General features: G+C 42.5%; 1 protein-coding gene across 4 annotated transcripts; it reads right to left on the reverse strand.

The window, feature by feature from the left end:
• Window positions 1-62: 62 nt before the first annotated feature.
• THG1L (tRNA-histidine guanylyltransferase 1 like) lies at window positions 63-18772 on the reverse strand. Of its 4 annotated transcripts, none has more exons than XM_075602190.1 (6): window positions 18523-18771; window positions 11528-11704; window positions 9429-9598; window positions 6099-6187; window positions 5582-5689; window positions 63-402 (listed from the first exon to the last, which is right to left on the reverse strand). In XM_075602190.1, exons 1-6 carry the CDS (start codon window positions 18738-18740, stop codon window positions 241-243), a joined length of 924 nt encoding a protein of 307 aa, XP_075458305.1. In that variant the 5' UTR covers window positions 18741-18771; the 3' UTR covers window positions 63-240. The 4 variants fall into 4 exon arrangements, with proteins under 4 accessions (XP_075458305.1, XP_075458307.1, XP_075458308.1 ...); XM_075602192.1 differs by lacking the exon at window positions 18523-18771 and adding an exon at window positions 12700-12855; XM_075602191.1 differs by having other exon boundaries at window positions 277-402; window positions 5563-5689; window positions 18523-18772.
• Between the last annotated feature and the right edge of the window lie 17 nt (window positions 18773-18789).

Genomic DNA, 18789 nt, shown 5'->3' on the forward strand with positions numbered 1-18789 from the left:
TCCACGAATTCACCTTAAACATTTCACCTCTTGCTCAAAGAGAAATATGTGTGATGCACAGATCTTTTCAAAGATTTTTTTATTTCTGGAAAAGTGTCCCAAATAATTTACATGAATAAAAGTTCTCTCTGTGGGAAGAAGTACAATGTCTTCAAAACGAAGGACTTCCCACGCCTGCTGTGACGTGTAATCACTTTGGAGTTGGTCTATGGAAGGAAAATGTTAAACTGCTGCATTGAGTCAGCTGCCATCAGAAAGGATTTCAGAGTGTTCCTCCCAAAACTGGTCTCCAATGATGTCGCAGTGTAACGGGAAAGTTTTAGTCCGGCGGCGGGAAACCTCCACCTCCTTCTCTTCTGACTCGTTGGGCAGCTTTATTCTTTTCTTGGTCACTTCAGTAACCTACAATATAAAAAGTTATTCAGGTCAAAAAGGTACTCCAACAGGTCAGTCAGGCACTTAACCAGCTCAACCCACACTTTCAAAATATAAACGGAGCATCCTTGCCATCCCATTTTCTGCCACTGCGGTCAGCAACATATTGGGATGATGCAACTATGAAATCCTGTATGACCCTGTAAAGTAATTTAAGTCAGATGCGCAAATTTGACATTAGTACATTTTTGGAAGTCTGTGTATTGCAATATGCTCTTTAAATTCTGACCCTTCCTAAACACAATATCCGGTCTAGGTTTTAAAAGTGAGCCTAATATTGAATCTAAACTTGGTATCTTCCAATGTTTACACAGAGCTTTTTTGATGGTACAGTATTATGAGCTCTATTGTATTGTGTAATGAACATAGGTGTCCCCCAAGTGTTTTTATCTTTGTGTCAGTAGTTAACACCGATCTAGCACCTTCTGTTTGCTTCTTTTTCTGTCAGTATTATAGATGGGAAGAGCGTTTAACCCTCTTGACTAAGGACTGATCTACTAGGTCCTCCTGATATTAATTTTGAAGAAATCTATTCTTCAAAAAGAGGGCTTGCGCAGTAAAATGCTTATCATTAGTGATGTTTCTCTTCAACTCGGGAATTGATTATAGGGTATATTTGTAGCCCATTTAACATCGTGACAGCTTGTAGGGTTGAGGTAAGAGTTAACATTAGTGTCATTGAAGTGAGTTTTTAGATGAATTATGTCATGATCAATGAAAATTTCCAGATCCAAAAAAATGAATAAGTGATACTATTAATAGCACTAAATTTTAGATTAAATTGGTCTTTTAGGGCATTCACAAAGTCCAGATATGACTCTTCGCTCCCTTCCCAAATGATCAGAATATCATCTATGTACCTCCTCCACAGTTTTAGCTGTGGAGGAGGTACACCCACTACATAGAGATTCCCACTGTCCCATATATAGGTTGGCAAACGATGGGGCAAAGGTAGTCCCCATCACTGTGCCCAATTTCTGCAAATAATATGGCAAAATAATCCTGTCAATAGTCAATGGATCTTAAAATAAAATCAAATTTGCGCAGTTGGTAGTCACTGGTTCGACAGTAAAAATGATTCAATGGCTTTGCATCCCTTGGAGTGAGGGATCCTAGTGCATAACGCCTGTCCATCTAGAGTTGCTAGTCTGTACTCCCTATGCCAGGTGAAACTGTCCAATAATTGCAGGACCTACGTTGTGTCTTTAAAATAAGATGGAAGTGATAAAACAAATGGTTGTAAATAAAAATCCAAATATTGTAACAAATTAGAAGCAAAGGAACAAATACCTAAAATAATATGACGACCAAGAGGGGACGTGAGGGATTTGTGAATTTTTGGTATATGATAAAATATCGGGACAGTAAGCATGTTGAAATCATAAGTTGGATCTGGTTATAATTTTTTACACGAAATATCATCTGACAATACACGCTCTGCCTTTTGACAGTAATCAGTGCCCCTCTTTGGTGGAGGACTATCCCCCCTCCTCTTTTACCTCTCCGGAATACAATCTTTTTCTCGTCGGAGGCGAGGGGAGAGATGTCGAGGGGGGATTGTCTAGGTCCGAACTTGATCTTCTGTTCTCCGTCTTTGGGGGGGGAAAAAGTAAACTGGTCAGTGTCGCTATCACTATATGTATCTTCTCCTTGAGCAGGGCTTGGCGTTTCCGGTGTATCGTTTGCAGCAATCAGCTGGGAACCTTGAATTCTTCAAACACTCACGCTGTGGGATCACCTACGAGGACTACCATTGGGGATCTACACTGCTGGCGGTAATATTTGTATTCACAAATGCCCATTTTAACCTTCACCCCCACATTAAATTTTATTTTTGACGCTATGGGGCGTGCGCTCTCTTTTCTCTCCCCCTTTCTAGGTTAATTCGTGGATGGGGTTCATCCTCTTGGGCAGCTTTCAACACCCCTCTACCAAAAGCGTCTTTGTTACATTACAGAGCTACTTTGGACATTCGAAATAAGGGACAGTTTTTTCTTTGTTTTGCGTCACTGTTCGTCTTTATATTGAATATACACATGAATTTTTATAATCACTATTTGATATATTGACACACACTATCACTTTCTGATAATTCTTTACAAACACAAAACACTTAAAAATATGAAGTTTTATCACTAACCATCACTTTAATGGCACGATCCCTTCTTGTTTAATTTATTATCTAAGTCTAGGTATTTTGTTAGATGCCTGTATATGTATCACTTGGCACTTTAGTCACATTAACACTTATAATTTTGAATGTATCACTGGGGTGTTACATCCAAAGAAATATACATTCACTGGAGGACATTTACTAACCAACCGTATCATAATATCACTTGTAGTATTGGTACTATGTTGCAAATTACTTTCAACTTTGGACATATGTATTGTTGCTCACACATTGCAAGTTGTCACTTTTTAGCACTAGTTAGAGTAGACTTCCACAGACATGTATTTAGTCAGCTTTTATTCTATTGAGAGTGATGATTTATGTCTAATCTTCATTCACTTAAGGTATTACTGTCATGTATATTTCACTTTTATTATTGCAGTTTATATCTTGCACGGTGTTGTCACTTTAGCCTTAATTTGCAGGCATTTCAAATAGCCATTTGGCTCAAAGGGGATTAAAATTATGCGCGAACAGCCACCGTGACCCCCTGACGAAGCACGTAGAGGTCACGCGTGAGGCTGTTCAGCGCGTTTACCCATTGGCTGCTCCAGACTACCAGGAAGTTTCGAGCAGACAAGAGATCAGCCGTGAGCTGTGCAGTGCGGGCTGTTTCATCAGCACACTTCACGGCAGCTCTGCTCTGAACTGGATGGTCAGGATCTGTGTACCCCCTCAGTGTGGTTTTGTTTCTCATTTAATTGTTAAGTTATTTGTTTCTATTCACTGTAATTATTATTATTATTTCGTTTCTGCGTCAGTGGTTTTGCCATCTGCCGTCACATCACTTATTGGTTAATAAATTCCTGTTATTTTTACACTGTGGTCTCTTTTGAGCCTCACTCACTGTCACGTCACCTGTCATGGTAGAGGGGGTCTGGTCCGGGATTAAAGGGGTTACACCCCATTTGGCCACCCCCTACTCTCACCTGGGAAGCAAGGGGTTAACTGGACTGTGGTCCAGTAATGTGTTTTTACCTTGCTTCAGCATCCTAATGTATATTCCCCTGTAAAAATGTATTGTTTCTGTTCCAGTGTTTGCCCCAACACATACACTGGGATTGATGCGGGAGGCTTAAGGGGTTAATGCGCTGCAGTTTAGGAAAATACAAATGTGTGTGGTGTCTTTTCATAAATATCTGGGCTTCAACAGGCTTGATTGACGTTGGGTGTGAAAAGTACAGAGGGGGTTTAGTGTACAGTATGTTAATACCTAATTGGCAGGCCAAGGGTATATTGCTGGTAGAGACAGCTAGGACCCAGATCTGGGGCATTGGGTGTGAAATATAGCACCTGTGACAAATGTTCGCTACACACAGGCCCAGCTTCAAAGGATTTCTTGACAAGGGGTTATGGGGGCCAAGGGTGCGGTTACACAAGGAGATATCAGAATGAGTGACCTTATTAAATATAAGAATACCATGAGATGTCCTCGGCTGAACATGCTAAAAATTACATATGTGTAACCGGGGGACCGAGCCGCAAATAACGATTACAGACACATGATGTCTAGCAGGTCCTAAGAGACAGATATTAATATCTCTCTTAATATTTAGTCTCATTGGGAGCATCATGCGTGCCGGAATGTATTAGTATGTCTCACGTGCCAGTAAGTATTACTGAACTGAAGTTATGAAGTTATTTAGATAGGAAAAGCAGTTTTTAAACGTCCTTGGGTGGGAGGAGTTTTACTCTGGGGAAAACGGTCAACCTCACCACTGATTTATGAGAGGGGCTGGGTTTAGGTTGTGTTCAATGGGAAATAATTGTATAAGAACCAGGCTCAGCCTATGGCTATTGTCTTTTGTGTCTTCTGTGATATTCAAGATTGCTGTATGAACTGCCAGTCAAGATTTGACTGTTTCATCATTCCATCTTAAGTAAGTGTCTATATTTTGTTTGTTATTTGTATAACTTGTGTGTTCACCTTTTTCAAGGAATAAATTATATTTTATCATATCTAAGCCTCGTTCAGTTCAACCCAGGTATTTTTGGTGTATTATTATAGCCTGTCATAAAGTTACCGTCACATCACCATCTTGTCACTAGGTCCTATTTAGGACTTGTTTGAGCACATGCACATTGTTGCATTTCTGTAAGGCACACTGCTGCCTCCTAATCCCTGGTGTGCTGTGTGCACTTTTCTTCTTTTTGTTGTGTTGCGAGATCGCCCTCGGGTGATCTCACATAGGAGATCCTTGGCAGTGTACAGGCATACCCCGGTTTAAGGACACTCACTTTAAGTACACTCGCGAGTAAGTACATCTCGCTCAATAGGAAAACGGCAGCTCATGCATGCGCCTGTCAGCACATCCTGAACAGCAATACCGGCTCCCTACCTGTACCGAAGCTGTGCGCAAGAGGGGAGACTATAGAGCCTGTTACAAATGCGTTTATTACATCAGTAATGCACGTATATGACGATTGCCGTACAGTACATGCATCAATAAGTGGGAAAAGGACGTGCTTCACTTTAAGGACATTTTCGCTTTACACACATGCTCCGGTCCCATTGCGTACGTTAATGCGGGGTATGCCTGTATCTACGCATCCAGCTGCAAGGGGTTCTGACTTACATCAGCGACAGAACGAGTGCAGCTTCCTTGTGCCTTTCTAATCAATAAGAATTTAGAAGAAATAAATGGGTGACTTGCAGATGCATGAGCCAAGCATAATGCCAAGCACTGGAATAGAACTGACACTTTAGGTTACATTCTATATATACGCTAAAGCGGCTGTTAGAGCCGTTTGGCTGATGAAAAGTCCCAAATACTTCAATGAGGATTTTGGGCTGAAAACGACCCAAAGTGCTGCATTGGTGTATGTATGTATGTATGTATGTATGTATGTATGTATGCGCGTGTGTATGCATGTATGCATGTATGCAACATTCAACTTCTTATAATACCCACAGCAACCTTTTCATGTTTCCCCTCATGCATCATAATACATACAGCAGCTCAATGTATTAACCTTTTGCCATACAAGAACAGTCCCTTTGCGATAGATTACAGGCTCGGTATTGTAGTTGATGTTGAACTCGGAAAACAAAATCTCATTCTTTTCGGCAGCAAGAGTTCCCTGTAAAGAAAATCACACCGTTAAAAGGCAGACAAGATGCTTTTCAAGTACTACAGCTCTATGTTAATAGAGGCAGCCTGCACCGTGTGAGGTCATTAATCCCAATACAATAAGCAGAGGCTATATAGTATATGGAGACTCGACAGACCACCAGGTGAAACACAGAAAAAGGATAGGCCTATGCTGCCAAGGAATGAGCAGAATTTAAGGGTTAAAGAAGAATCTTAACACACTGCAGTCTCTTGACTGGATACGTTAGTGTGCAATGCTGTTGAAGTGTTTTTCTTTCCTAGCATTTTCATTGGCTGTAGGAGCCGGAGGCACATTGTACAAGGGAGAAACATTTTACGAAAGCCGCACGCAAAGGATGTACAGTATAGAAGTAACGTGTTTTATTTGAAAATCTCACCCGCAGCCTTGCTTGTGCCTGTGATGGGGTTAATCCGCCCTTCTGTACAAGCGACCAGAACACTGTATTACACAGGTTGTTTATATGACCTGAAGATAAAAAGGGATGAAATAAGGGAGTCTGAAAACAGAGTGTACAAATCTCATGCCCAGAACAGTCATACTGCATCAATAATCTGTACCGAATAATCCATCGCAAACAGCTGTTATCTGGTTATCCTCAAGGTGTAAATAAGGCAGGATTCTCTACCATTTGTAGTGATTATTTTAAATCAACATAGAGCTGTGGATACAGAAGTTCACAAACAATGTAAAGCAGTGTTTTTCAACCAGGCTTCCTAGGAACACTGGGTTCCCCGGGCCTCCCTAAAGGCTTCAATGTAATTTTCTGGTCATTTGAAAATTGAATCAAATACAGATGAATTTACAATGCATCTAACCACAGAGTTACTATTTGACATGGCTGGGTGTTCCTTAACCTAACAAAAAAAAAGTTTGAAACCACTGATGTAAAGTACCGGTATATGGAAGTTTTAATATGACACTGCAGTATGTCTCAAACAAAGTACTGATCTGTGGAATATTTGGGCTCCTTACCAATAATTGATAACCAAGCAATAAACATTCCTTTGTAATATTTTACTTTAACGGACCTACAAAACAAAAACTATGTGAAGATCTCATAAATGAAGTCTGTTTTATTTTAGTTTCCAGTGGAGCACTGCATAGATTGCAGAGTTTGTGTACAATCTTTGACATAGTGGTACTGTATTACAAAACATAGACGCAGCTTTTCTTTCTTTATCTACTTTCTGTCTAAACGTTAAAGCTTAAAAGCAACTGACCAGAAAGCCTACGACAGACTTTTAACCCTCAAAAAAAAATATGTTGTCTCAAAGAACCCCAATATTTGCTCTCTAAGAATCATTAGAAGAAGCAGCGATGTACAAATGGATGTTCCGAATGGTCTCTACAATGGGTTAGCGCAGAGGGTGGCCAACTTCAGTCCTCAAGGGCCACCAACAGGTCAGGTTTTGAGGATATTCCTGCTTCAGCACAGTTGACTGTCATTGATAGCCACCTGTGCTGAAGCAGGAATATCCTGAAAACTTGGCCTATTGGTGGCCCTTGAGGACTGGAATTGGCCACCGCTGGGTTAGAGGAAAGCAGATAGGCAGAACACATGCCAAGTTTTTAAATAAAGCATGTTTAGATAAGAATACACAATCATATTGTCTTTCCATTTGCTGTTGTATATTTACATTTTATAAAAATAAATGTCAAATTCTTACAGATCTGTGCAAAGTGAAGGTGAAAGAAACGCCGCTAGCTCTATTAGTGTGCTCTTGTGTTATACAGTGAGTTAATAATAAAATCGAATGATTATAAAACTTTGTGACGTGATTCAATAACGTGCAAAACAATATAAATGAGTTCAAACCCCCTGCTCAAAACCCAGCTGGTGGGGACTGGTTTCACTAGTCCCACAAATCTTCACTCTCCAACTGCAATCCAGGGGGAGCATAAAGGGAAATAGAACAAAAAACAAAAAACAATCTAAGTGCAGACAGTTTTTAAAAGGTGTATAAATTTGTGTTCTGTCTTGGCTCCTATGTGTTGCCTACTTACAAGATGTAAGTCAAAAACGAGCGGTTTTGACACACAATGGTCTCTGCTAGGAGGATTTCTTTAACCAGGTAGTGGGATCTCCAACTCTCAGCTCAGCAGCAGTGTATATGTAAAAGAAATGATACCATAGTGCAGACCAGTAACAATAAAAAACTCGACTTTATAGGGTAAAAATAAACACTTACAATAAAAACAAGTGGTTAAGGCATGTATCACATTGATAGTGATTGAGGAGAGAAAATGGTTAGCTCCAGGCTCACCCGCCTCCTCCGGTGTGACTGCGTGTGGACCACCGCTCTCTGTGACCTTTCACCTCCACTGGTGCTCGCTGTCTCGCCGGTCTAGTCCCCTCGTAGATCCCCTCTTGTGTGGGCTATTCGGCTCATAATAGTCCTGTCACGGGAAAAATTCTCACTCCCTAAAAAACATACCCATGCCCTTTAAATTCATCCCTGGTGGGCTATAATATAATATAGATCACATTACAGAAATTAAGTCTGCCTTAAACCTGTCCCACTTGGAAACTATTCTAACCACACTACTATGAGCCTAAATTCTTAGTGCAAAGAAATAAAACATCATTCGAGCACCAATTATCTAATTGGACCACCCATTCCCTCTAAACATAGAAAATTATTAGTTCCCTTTACCCCACAAGGTGTGGTTAATGACAGGTTAAACCATGCCAAACCTCATATATTTAGGATTCCACTCCTGTTGAATAACGAGCTCCCTTATATATATGGATACAAAAATAGTGCAGACCAATTGATTTTACAAGTGTTTTATTGATTAATTAATTAAAAACCAATTATGGAAGGTATATAGAGATAGTTTAGAGGAGGGGGCGGTACACTCCTGAGGAAGCCACACACCTGGCGAAATGCGTAGAGTGGTAGCCGCCCTGAGAGGAGAGAGGAGAGATCTGGGAGCTGACACTCACACAGCCGCGACCGGAAGTGACGCATCGGGACTAAGCGGAAGTGACGCATTGGAGCAAGCAAGGCGGGACCATTGACCGGTGAGAGAGCTGGAGTCCAAGTCCTCTGCAGCACCTGTATACTCCTGTATATACCCAGCAAAGGGAGCCGAATAGCCCACACAAGAGGGGATCTACGAGGGGACTAGACCGGCGAGACAGCGAGCACCAGTGGAGGTGAAAGGTCACAGAGAGCGGTGGTCCACACGCAGTCACACCGGAGGAGGCGGGTGAGCCTGGAGCTAACCATTTTCTCTCCTCAATCACTATCAATGTGATACATGCCTTAACCACTTGTTTTTATTGTAAGTGTTTATTTTTACCCTATAAAGTCGAGTTTTTTATTGTTACTGGTCTGCACTATGGTATCATTTCTTTTACATATACAATGCTGCTGAGCTGAGAGTTGGAGATCCCACTACCTGGTTAAAGAAATCCTCCTAGCAGAGACCATTGTGTGTCAAAACCGCTCGTTTTTGACTTACATCTTGTAAGTAGGCAACACATAGGAGCCAAGACAGAACACAAATTTATACACCTTTTAAAAACTGTCTGCACTTAGATTGTTTTTTGTTCTATTTCCCTTTATGCTCCCCCTGGATTGCAGTTGGAAAATTCTTACAGATCTACATATAAGTTGAGGAAAAACAACCTAGTCATGTACATGGGTTCAGAAATTAGACTAATAAAGATCCCTTCCATGACCGTAATCAGGATTCTTACAGTCCGCTTGTCTCCAGCTCAGATAATCCTTCAGGTTTTGTTCACTGGGATACAAGACTACCCTCCCATCAAACCCCGGCGGGTACAGAATCGACTGTTCCGGGAAGAATTCCTTCCAGTAGAAGACATAGCTGGAGGCAAACTGCGAGACCACGTGTGTCATAAACTTGCTTACAAATGGAGAGAGGGAAAAAAAACACAAACATTTGCACGGAAGTAAAAATGCTGTCCTCAGCTGTTCAGTTCCTTGTTTTCCTCTACATAGGCAATCAATACACAGCTTCTTGATACTGAACACAGGATGTGTACTGTACAGTTATTTGTATTATATTACAGCCGAGTGGATTTTTCTTATTTTGGTTTCAAGCATGGAATCAGCAACTCCATCCATGAAATATTAATCTGGTGCCTATTTCTATTACGGTTTGATCTACCTCCAATATAAATACAAAAAACTGCTTTTCCAATTCAAGCTCCCCTTTAGTTTTGTGTCAAATAGCAGCAGCGGATCTAATTTCCTATATTACAAAAGGACGCCCACCCATGGGATTCCCAGGAGTCAAGAGGGAAAGGTCTTCTAGGAAACCAGGAAAGAAGGCATCTCCTATCGTGTTTCAGATAAGTAACCCTAAAACCTACCAAATTCTAAATAACACAATCCGTAAAAAAAAAAAAAAATTATAATGAAAAATAGGCTGAAGTCCGCTTTTTACACCGTTTTATTCAGCCCAAATTCACATTTCACAGATGAGTTGTTGGGAAAGTTTTGGTGTATCCATTACAACTGCCTACGGCTAAGGACATATAGCCTTCCCCCGCACGGGTATGTGTGAAGGCTGTGACATCACCCGCGTGAAACGGGTGCGTTCTGTGTCTGTGGTAGACATGCCGCGAGGGGCGTGCCTAGGGGTGTCACGAAGCTGGTTTGCCCTCATTGGGCGAACCGCTCACGTGACCTGCCTGTCGCGCCAAGAAATCAGTTTCAACTTATTTCTTACGCAACGCGTGCCCCCTCCTTCTTGAGCCTGCGCGATCTATGGACACAATCAATGACTTTAAGCAATGAGATTGCGTCCCGCGTGATTTGCGGCAGTATGGACCTGCCCTAAGTCTGTTCTGAGCCAGGCTAGAGCGTGTGCACAATCCTCTTGCTGATTAGAAAGATGTATTTGATGAATCAATACAATGTTTCGAAGCCACAATTGGGCTAAGAGGTCTCTGAAAGACGACTGTGGATGAATGGCTCTGATCACAAAGAATTACCATAATTAATAACATATATCCCTTAAATGCTAGGTTGGTGTACAATGCACAGCACATCCCTTCAGCACCAATGCCTCACGTCTGGTCTAAAACAGGGTAGTTCAAGTTCAATCCTTAATAGCCACTTGTAGGCCAGGTTTTCAAGGTCTCTAATTAAAACAACGCTATACAGGCAGTCCTCGTTTTACAACGCTTCGCTTTACAACGAATGGCTTATCCAACGCTGTGCAATGCATACCTATATTCATTTTTACAACGCCAAAATGGCTTATCCAACGCTCTTACGACGCTTTGCAATGTTGTGTATGTGTATATATACACACATACACATAAACAACGTTGCAAAGCATCATAAGAGCGTATATATATATTATACTATATAATATATTATACTATATAATATATTATTTGTTATATTATATATATAATACAGTATATACACTATATAATGTATGTGTGTGCTGCATATCTTATTGCCTGCATAAAATATTTGGTGTATTTTAGTGTTAAAAATGCCTTCAGGAACGGAACCTTTCATTTAAACAGTGTTCCTATGGGAAAACGTGTTTCGCTTTACAACGTTTCGCTTTACAACGCCATTTTGAGTAACGCATTGTGTCGGATAACCGAGGACTGCCTGTATTAGCACTAAGGTAATTTATATACTGACCTGGTCTGTGGGTAACCCCTGAGTATTGAACTTTAACCACTTTGGTTTAAAATAAATTAAAATGTTACAGTGCATTGTTGGCCCATCCCATAGCAAAAGAGCTCAATAACCGGACAGCTACAACTTCACAAAGACTGAGTGTATGACAGTGAGGACACCTCCTGACCTGGCTCTCCTCTTGTACCAGTTGGATTTCTTGTGGAAGATGAAGCTGTACTCATCGCTCTGTCCGTAAGCCAGGCAGATATCATCCAGCTCTTCCATCACATTCTGTGCACAGCGGTTCATGAGCTGGAGAGCGCGGAGGTCGTTGGGTTTGATGAAGTTATGCTGTTCGGAAAACCTGACAGGAAGGAGGAGATGATCTGGGATAAGGAGAAGTGTTCTGGTCTCCATCCAATACATACGTTTGTGGGTTTCACTTCCATTGTTTGCACCTTATGGTGTGTATGTGATCAATGGCAACTCACTTTGTCTGTCTGTATCAATATAGCGCCATTAATGTACATAGCGCTTCACAGCAGTAAAATTGTGTCTCATTTCATCCTTAACCCTTACACAGCAATCACTCAACATAACAAAACTCATCATAAAATTGATAACTACTTCCCTGCAATACAATTTATTCTTAGTCATGAATTAGTATGGTCTTCTAATCCTCCGTGCATGCTGCAAATTATTTCTGAACAGCAACATTCATTGTTTTGACACTGGTGTAGCCCTGGTAAGATTTTGGGCTATATATCTATCCTCCTACTGGTGTAAGCCCTGCTAAGGGCAGGCCGCCAGTAGTTATCATGGGTTTCCCCCGCTTCAAGCCCTGGCCTGGTTGGTGAAGGTAAGCCCCTGACTCTGGGTGGAAGGCAAGAGACACAGGGAAGGGGCCTGCTGACATCATGAGGGGCAGGGCTGTCTCAATTTAGTGACAGTTCCTGTGTGTTCTGGGTCTGTCTGGTTCTGGAGTTGGAGTGTGACAGTTGGAGGAGAAGCTCAGGCCAGACTGAGTAGAGCTGATGAACCTCTAGTGTGGTGGACCAATGCCCCTCACCCTGCAGGGAGTGAGGGGAAAGCTAGCCTCACCCTGAGGGTCTACACCTTGGGGTGGAGATCGGGAGTATTGGAGCTCCAGACAGCCCATCCTGAAGGGGTACAGCCTGGAGGATAAGGAAAGGAGGAAGATACCCTGTACATTGCCTATTGTTGCTGCTGTGTGCTGTGGAGAGAGAGTTCAATAAAGAGACAGTGCTGCTTTTATAAGAGACTTGTGTGAGACTGAAATCTCTCGCCCTGAGACCAGGGCTCTCTGGAAGGATTTCACCCTACATCCTAAGGGCTTACCAGAGATGGAGGCGCTGCACTGTTGCTAAAGATGAAGGCATTAACCCCAGAAGCCTGTCCCTGTTGTCCCCTATACCATCGCGCCCTCCTGTTCCTCACAGGTATGCACCACCACAAGACACGTAGCCAGCCCTCACTACACCCTAGGGGTCCAGTCTGCGACTGGGAGGGGGGGGGTGGACATGGGTTACACTGGTTAAAGTGGAGAAATGATGCAAAGATACAGAATAATACATTCAATAACATTGTTTTGCTTAATTACGCCACACCTTCCTCTATTGGGAAACACAGGGCAAAGCATGTACTGTACTTACTGTACACACAGCTAAGAAAAATATGTTTTTTGCTTTACTCATCACCCTCTGTATATGAGAGGTTGCACTTTCCTTATGAAGTTAAAACAAGCCTGACAATTTAATCAGCTCTTGCCTGAAGATTCCACAAAGCAGCATTCAAACTCCCAACCATCTGACAAAACCTGTATGGCAAATGGCTTCTAGAAACACTCCAACCTACTTATTTCACCTTCCTCTTAGATTGTGGGCTCTCTGTATCAGTATTAATTATACTGCACTGCAGGACAAGCTGACACTTTATAAATAAATTATACCAATAATCAGGCCTCGACAAATGCATTCCCAAAACTATAGAACAACAAAAAGGAGATGTCCCCAGCACTCATTGGGAATAAAATGAAAACACAGGTCAGCAAATTTGCCAGAAAATATATAAGTTGTATTGAAATTAAATATACAATATAGAATATATCACTCGAAGAATGCTACCATAATCTTAAGAGAAAATCTATATATACATAAAAGCCAAAAATTGGCGTGAGGGGAGGGAGGGAAAAACTAAGGGAAACACAGAGGGAATAAGCTAGTGACAATAACCTGCCTGTCGGCAAAATGTGAAATAAATGTGATGAAAGCGAAAGGGCGGGGGGGGGGGGGGGGGCAACGTTTCGGGGCAGACGCCCCTTCCTCAGTCCTGTTCCCACAGAACATTAGAAAAGGAACCTGTGGTACTTTCCTTCATGCCTACAACACACCGTTTTTTCATTAACTGTGTGTCGTCATCAATTGTGTTTCTCTTTCTCTCCTGGTGAGATATTCGGTGAGCTTAATGCTGCTGTTAGTGATGGGGGTTGACATGGTAACCAGGCGCGTCTTTGCTCCGGATTGGTTGCTGTAGGAACTCCCAGACTGCATAATTCAGTGCAGAAACATCCCCATGGGACGGAGCTTTCTGCCAACATCAGGAACAAGAGGTAGTGGAGTCAGTTGTGCCAGCGATCCCTAATTGAAGCAGGGGGCGACAACTTCGGTGCTCGGCCAAGCAGAGTGATCGCACCAATAGGGCAATTGAATTTGGATGCCCCCGCTCACCGCACCTGGCGGGCTTATTTCAGAGAGCTTATAAAGCAGCATTTTGTTCCGTTAGACACTACAAGCTGCTTCAGAGACTGGTGATACGTATGATACCATTCTTGTCTAAACCCAGTTGCTGCTGACTTTTTTTGTTTGCCTTACTGCTGACTTTAGCTGTAGTTCTGGGCATTCCCTTAGGGTTAGCAAGATGTGTCTTTAACCCTGTTACTGCCCTTTTTTCTGTTTGCCATATTGCTGATTTTAACGCATTATTTGGGGGGTTTCCCTTTGGGCTAGCAAGATGGCTTCCTAGTATTGTCTTAGATTGTTCTGCTTCGTTGATACTAGATTTGATTCTATATGATAATAGGGTGATTTATCTGAGACAGTTCTCAACATTACTGTTTATATCATTTAACCAAGGCCTCCCGGTTTATGCTTGATAGGTATTGACTGGTTGAATAGCAGTTAACATTTGTGAACACATTGACATTTTGTATTAGTGTTCCTCTTTTTAGATTATCCTGTCTATGTATATATTACTTTAAGCTCTCTAGTTGTGTACAGGCATACCTGTAGTGTTAAGTGTTAAGGACACTCACGAGTAAGGACATATCGCCCAATAGGCAAACAGCAGATCACGCATGCGCCTGTCAGCACGTCTTGAACAGCAATACAGGCTGTACCGAAGCTGTGCGCAAGCGGGGAGACTATAGAGCCTGTTACACATGCGTTATTTACATCAGTTATGCACGTATATGACGATTGCAGTACAGTACATGCATCGATAAGTGGAAAAAAGGTAGTGCTTCCTTTTAAGTACATTTTCGCTTTACATACATGCTCCGGTCCCATTGCGCACGTTAATGCGGGGTATGCCTGTACATGATTACATAACAGATGGGGAGATATTATGTGGCTTGGCATGAAGGGAAGTACCACAGGTTCCTTTTCAAAGGTTCTGTGAGAACGGGCCTGAGGAAGGGGAGTCCTGCCCCGAAACGTTGCCCTCCCTTTCGCTTTCATCACATTTATTTCACATTTTGCCATCAGGCAGGTTATTGTCACTAGCTTATTCCCTGTGTTTCCCATTGTTTTTCCCTCCCCTCATGCCAATTTTTGGCTTTTGTACATAGATTTTCCCTAAGATTATGGAAGCATTCTTCGAGTGATATATTCTATATTGTATATTTCATTTCAATACAACTTATATATTTTCAGGCAAATTTGCTGACCAGTGTTTTCATTTTATTCCCAATGAGTGCTGGAGACAACTTTTTATGATTCCTACATTATTCTGTCTGTGCAGTTATATGAATATCAATGTCAATGTCTTCATTTTTGTGAGCATTTGAAGAATTTTCTCCCTGAATCTTACTCTCACAAAGCAGTACTGGTCTTCGAACTTTTTGTTCTACTTCTATCTGAGGCCCCGCTGCAGTCGGCAGCGTGCGGCCACGTCACTCACCTGCCCATGATGTCCTCCCGAGCCGGCCCCAGTCCCTCCTCACTGCAAGGTTAACTACGTGCTGTGACGCGTCAGCCGCCAAGGAATGCAAGAGGATTGTGATCCTGAGCGGTGACACGTCACGTGGTGCGCTGGTGAGCCTATCAGCAGCGGGGGCTGTACCTTTCTGGAGCGGTCAGAGCTTCCCCCACCTCCAAAAGGTAGGGGGAGGGGGAGAAGTATGTGTGCGGACCCACAACCTCCTCCACCCCATCTCCCCGGGCTCAATGGGAGAGGCCCCCTGACCCGTTTTGGCCCCCCTCCAAAAAAAGTTCACTGCAGACCGCAGATTGCGGTGTAGTGACTTGTACGTGCCGCAGGCAAGCAAGTAGGCCGTGCAGGCGCATGCAGCGGGTCCTCAGCCTAAGCTCTGAGAGCAGAGACCCACTGTGCCGTTTTTATGTGCTGCATAGAAGAAAGCTATATATTATCCAACAGATATCTTCCAAAAAAAAAATAGTTGGACATCTTTTTAGAAAGGAAAGGTATACAGGGATATAACAAATAAGTAAACATGGGAAGGATATTGATCCAGGGAGTAATCTGATCGCCAATTCTTGGAGTCAGGAATGAATGTATTTTCCCCTTCATGAGATATCATTGGATAATGTGTCACTGGGTTTTTTTGTTTGCCTTCCTCTGGTTTAATATAGTGCAAGTAGGGAGGTAGGATAAGGTATGTCGTCTACATTTGGCGTAGGTTAAACTTGATGGACATATGTCTTTTTCCAACCTTATCTACTAAGTAACAAGGACTAATTGTAGTAAACTATAAATGTAATACAATAAACGTAATACAATAAACGTTTATGTCAAAAACAAATGTTATTAGTTCTTATTTAGAATTTAATCAAAAATTTTAAGTGTGGCTAGGGAACGAGTAACTTTTTTGGTTGGGCGAGTAGGTTTTTGGGTAATTCGTCAAGCCCTGCCTATAATGATGATGCAGTAAGAAAAATACGTAACTTTGCTTGGTAAATTAAGGCCAAGGGAGTAATTTAATAAGTACCATAAATAAACCAAGCTGTTTGCCGCTCAGTTTTAAAGTGCAAATAGAAAGAGGAACATTAAGCCTTTTGTGAGAACTAATGCACAGACCCCTGGCTGCAATTGTGTATATGGATCCTGCTAAACCAGCCAATATATTAGTTTAACAAGCAACATTGTGCGTAATGTAATTGTAACTTTGGTCAAGTTCCATTAAGCACTTTACAAAATATCTGAGACAGATAAAAGAAACTCTGGAATTTGCATATTTACTTGATTGCAGTAATATACATTAAAACAATTATACATAATGTTGCTAAACTTGATTAACAAAAAAAAAAAAGACCTTTTATCTGGAAGTAAAAAACACTAACAATTCGTGGCACAGAGCAAGCACAGCTCTGCACAAGGTGTACACAGCTACAGAAATATCCGTTTGTGTACACATGCAACCCTGCCTTTCACCATTATCACCTAGCATACAGTGCTTCCACTGCAGCAAGGGATTGTGGGAAATGACATGCAAATGAGCACACCGCGTCACCGTTTTCCTGAAATTAATTTTACATGGAACCCTTATAAGATAATGCTCGCTGTTAACACAGCTTTTAAGCACAGCACGGGAATCAGATGCAAAGCCAGAGAAACCACTCACATGTTTCGACCTTAATGGGTCTCAGTGTGAGGTTGGTTGTACTGGCTTTGCAATTTTTAAAGGCTGTAGGATTTAGCATACACATTTTAAGTTATGGTGGGTTAAAAAGGCGACAAGAAACCTCCACCGTATAGCCAATAAAAAGTATATGCTATACGGATTTCAGGCAGAAAGTGACACGGTGTGCTCATTTGGATGTAATTTCCACCGTGGTTACTTACGCGGTGCGCACGCTCTCAGAGGTGCTCATGTAAACAAAAAAAAAAAATCTAATTTCCCAGAATCCCTTGCTACAGTGGAAGCACTGTATGCTAGGTCAGCGGCGCACAAACTGGGGGGCGCGAGACTTCCTGCGGGGGCGCTCGCAGTTTACAGAGACTCCGCGCACTTCCCGAAGGCACTTAAATTAAGTGCCAGGAGAGCTGCAGGGCCTCTGTAAACCTTTACTTACCTGGCTCCACACACGTCGCCATGGCAACGTGGCGTAATTTCATCTGAGAACTTAAATTTCATGTGACGTCACATTGGCATGGCAACGTGATGTCATGACGCCGAAGCCGAGGTAAGTGGGGATGAGGGGGCGCGGGGCTGAGATGGCTGCCGGCAGGGGGGTACAGGGAAAAAAAAGTTTCTGCCCCCCTGTGCTAGTTCATAATGGTGAAAGGCAGGGTTGCAGACCTGTCCAAGGCTGCGCTTATAGTGCCAGCGACAAAACAACAAATGCATTGCCACCGTCACGTGCGCTTATAGTAATCTCTGGAAGTCATCTCAATTTGATTTTCCAGTGACCGCAGCCTGACGTTAAAGGCTAAGGCTGCATCCCTGCCTCTGCTGCGCGCAGCGCTTTCCGCGGTTATTTACTCACGCGGTGCACACGCTCTCGTGCACAGGCACACACACTCACTGGCGCTCGGCACTTATGTAAACAAAAAAATCTAACTTTCCAGCGCGCTCAATGCCCCCCCCCCCCTGCATAAATGACAGGACACCCGGCGCTCATGCTTGGAGCGCTCTCTAAGCATGAGCGCACTCAGCGCCAGCGAGGACTCAGCCGTAGACATGTGAATGTGCTCACAAGTTATCTTTTTATTTGCTATAAGGTGGTGGTTTCTTATCGCCTTTTTCACCCACCATAACTTAAAAAAATAAATAATAATTATATATATATATATATATATATATATATATATATACACACACACACACACAAGGAATGATATATATATATAGTATGTATCACCTGCGAGTATATATATTTATTGGATTATTAAAAATGATTTAAGGTGTGTTTAAATGAAAGCTACCTGTGAAAGTTTCTCCCATCCACTCTGATCACCACCCAGCAGTTCCTCAGACACGTATCCTGCACCTCGAACTCTTTCACATACTCAAATTTGCTCTTCGCCATCCCCCTGCAACCTATCCCCTCCCGACCACCGCCGCACAACGTGACACCCGCAGCAGAGAACCGGCCCCACACTCCCACAGCAGAGAACCGGCGCCACACTCCCACAGCCAGCATCACCGGAAACTACGCCGGAAGCCAGGGCCAATCTACCCGCACCGTGCAG

The sequence above is a fragment of the Ascaphus truei genome, chromosome 5, assembly GCF_040206685.1.
Source record: "Ascaphus truei isolate aAscTru1 chromosome 5, aAscTru1.hap1, whole genome shotgun sequence".
Classification (NCBI taxonomy): Eukaryota; Metazoa; Chordata; class Amphibia; order Anura; family Ascaphidae; genus Ascaphus; species Ascaphus truei.

Coding starts and splice junctions, on each gene's coding strand:
- THG1L (XM_075602190.1), bottom strand. CDS start 18,740: ATGCTGGCTGTGGGAGTGTGGCGCCGGTTCTCTGCTGTGGGAGTGTGG. Junction 11,705..18,522: donor GATGGGAGAAACTTTCACAG/GTAGCTTTCATT, acceptor CCTTCCTGTCAG/GTTTTCCGAACAGCATAACT. Junction 403..5,581: donor CTGTTCTTGTATGGCAAAAG/GTTAATACATTG, acceptor TTTATATTGTAG/GTTACTGAAGTGACCAAGAA.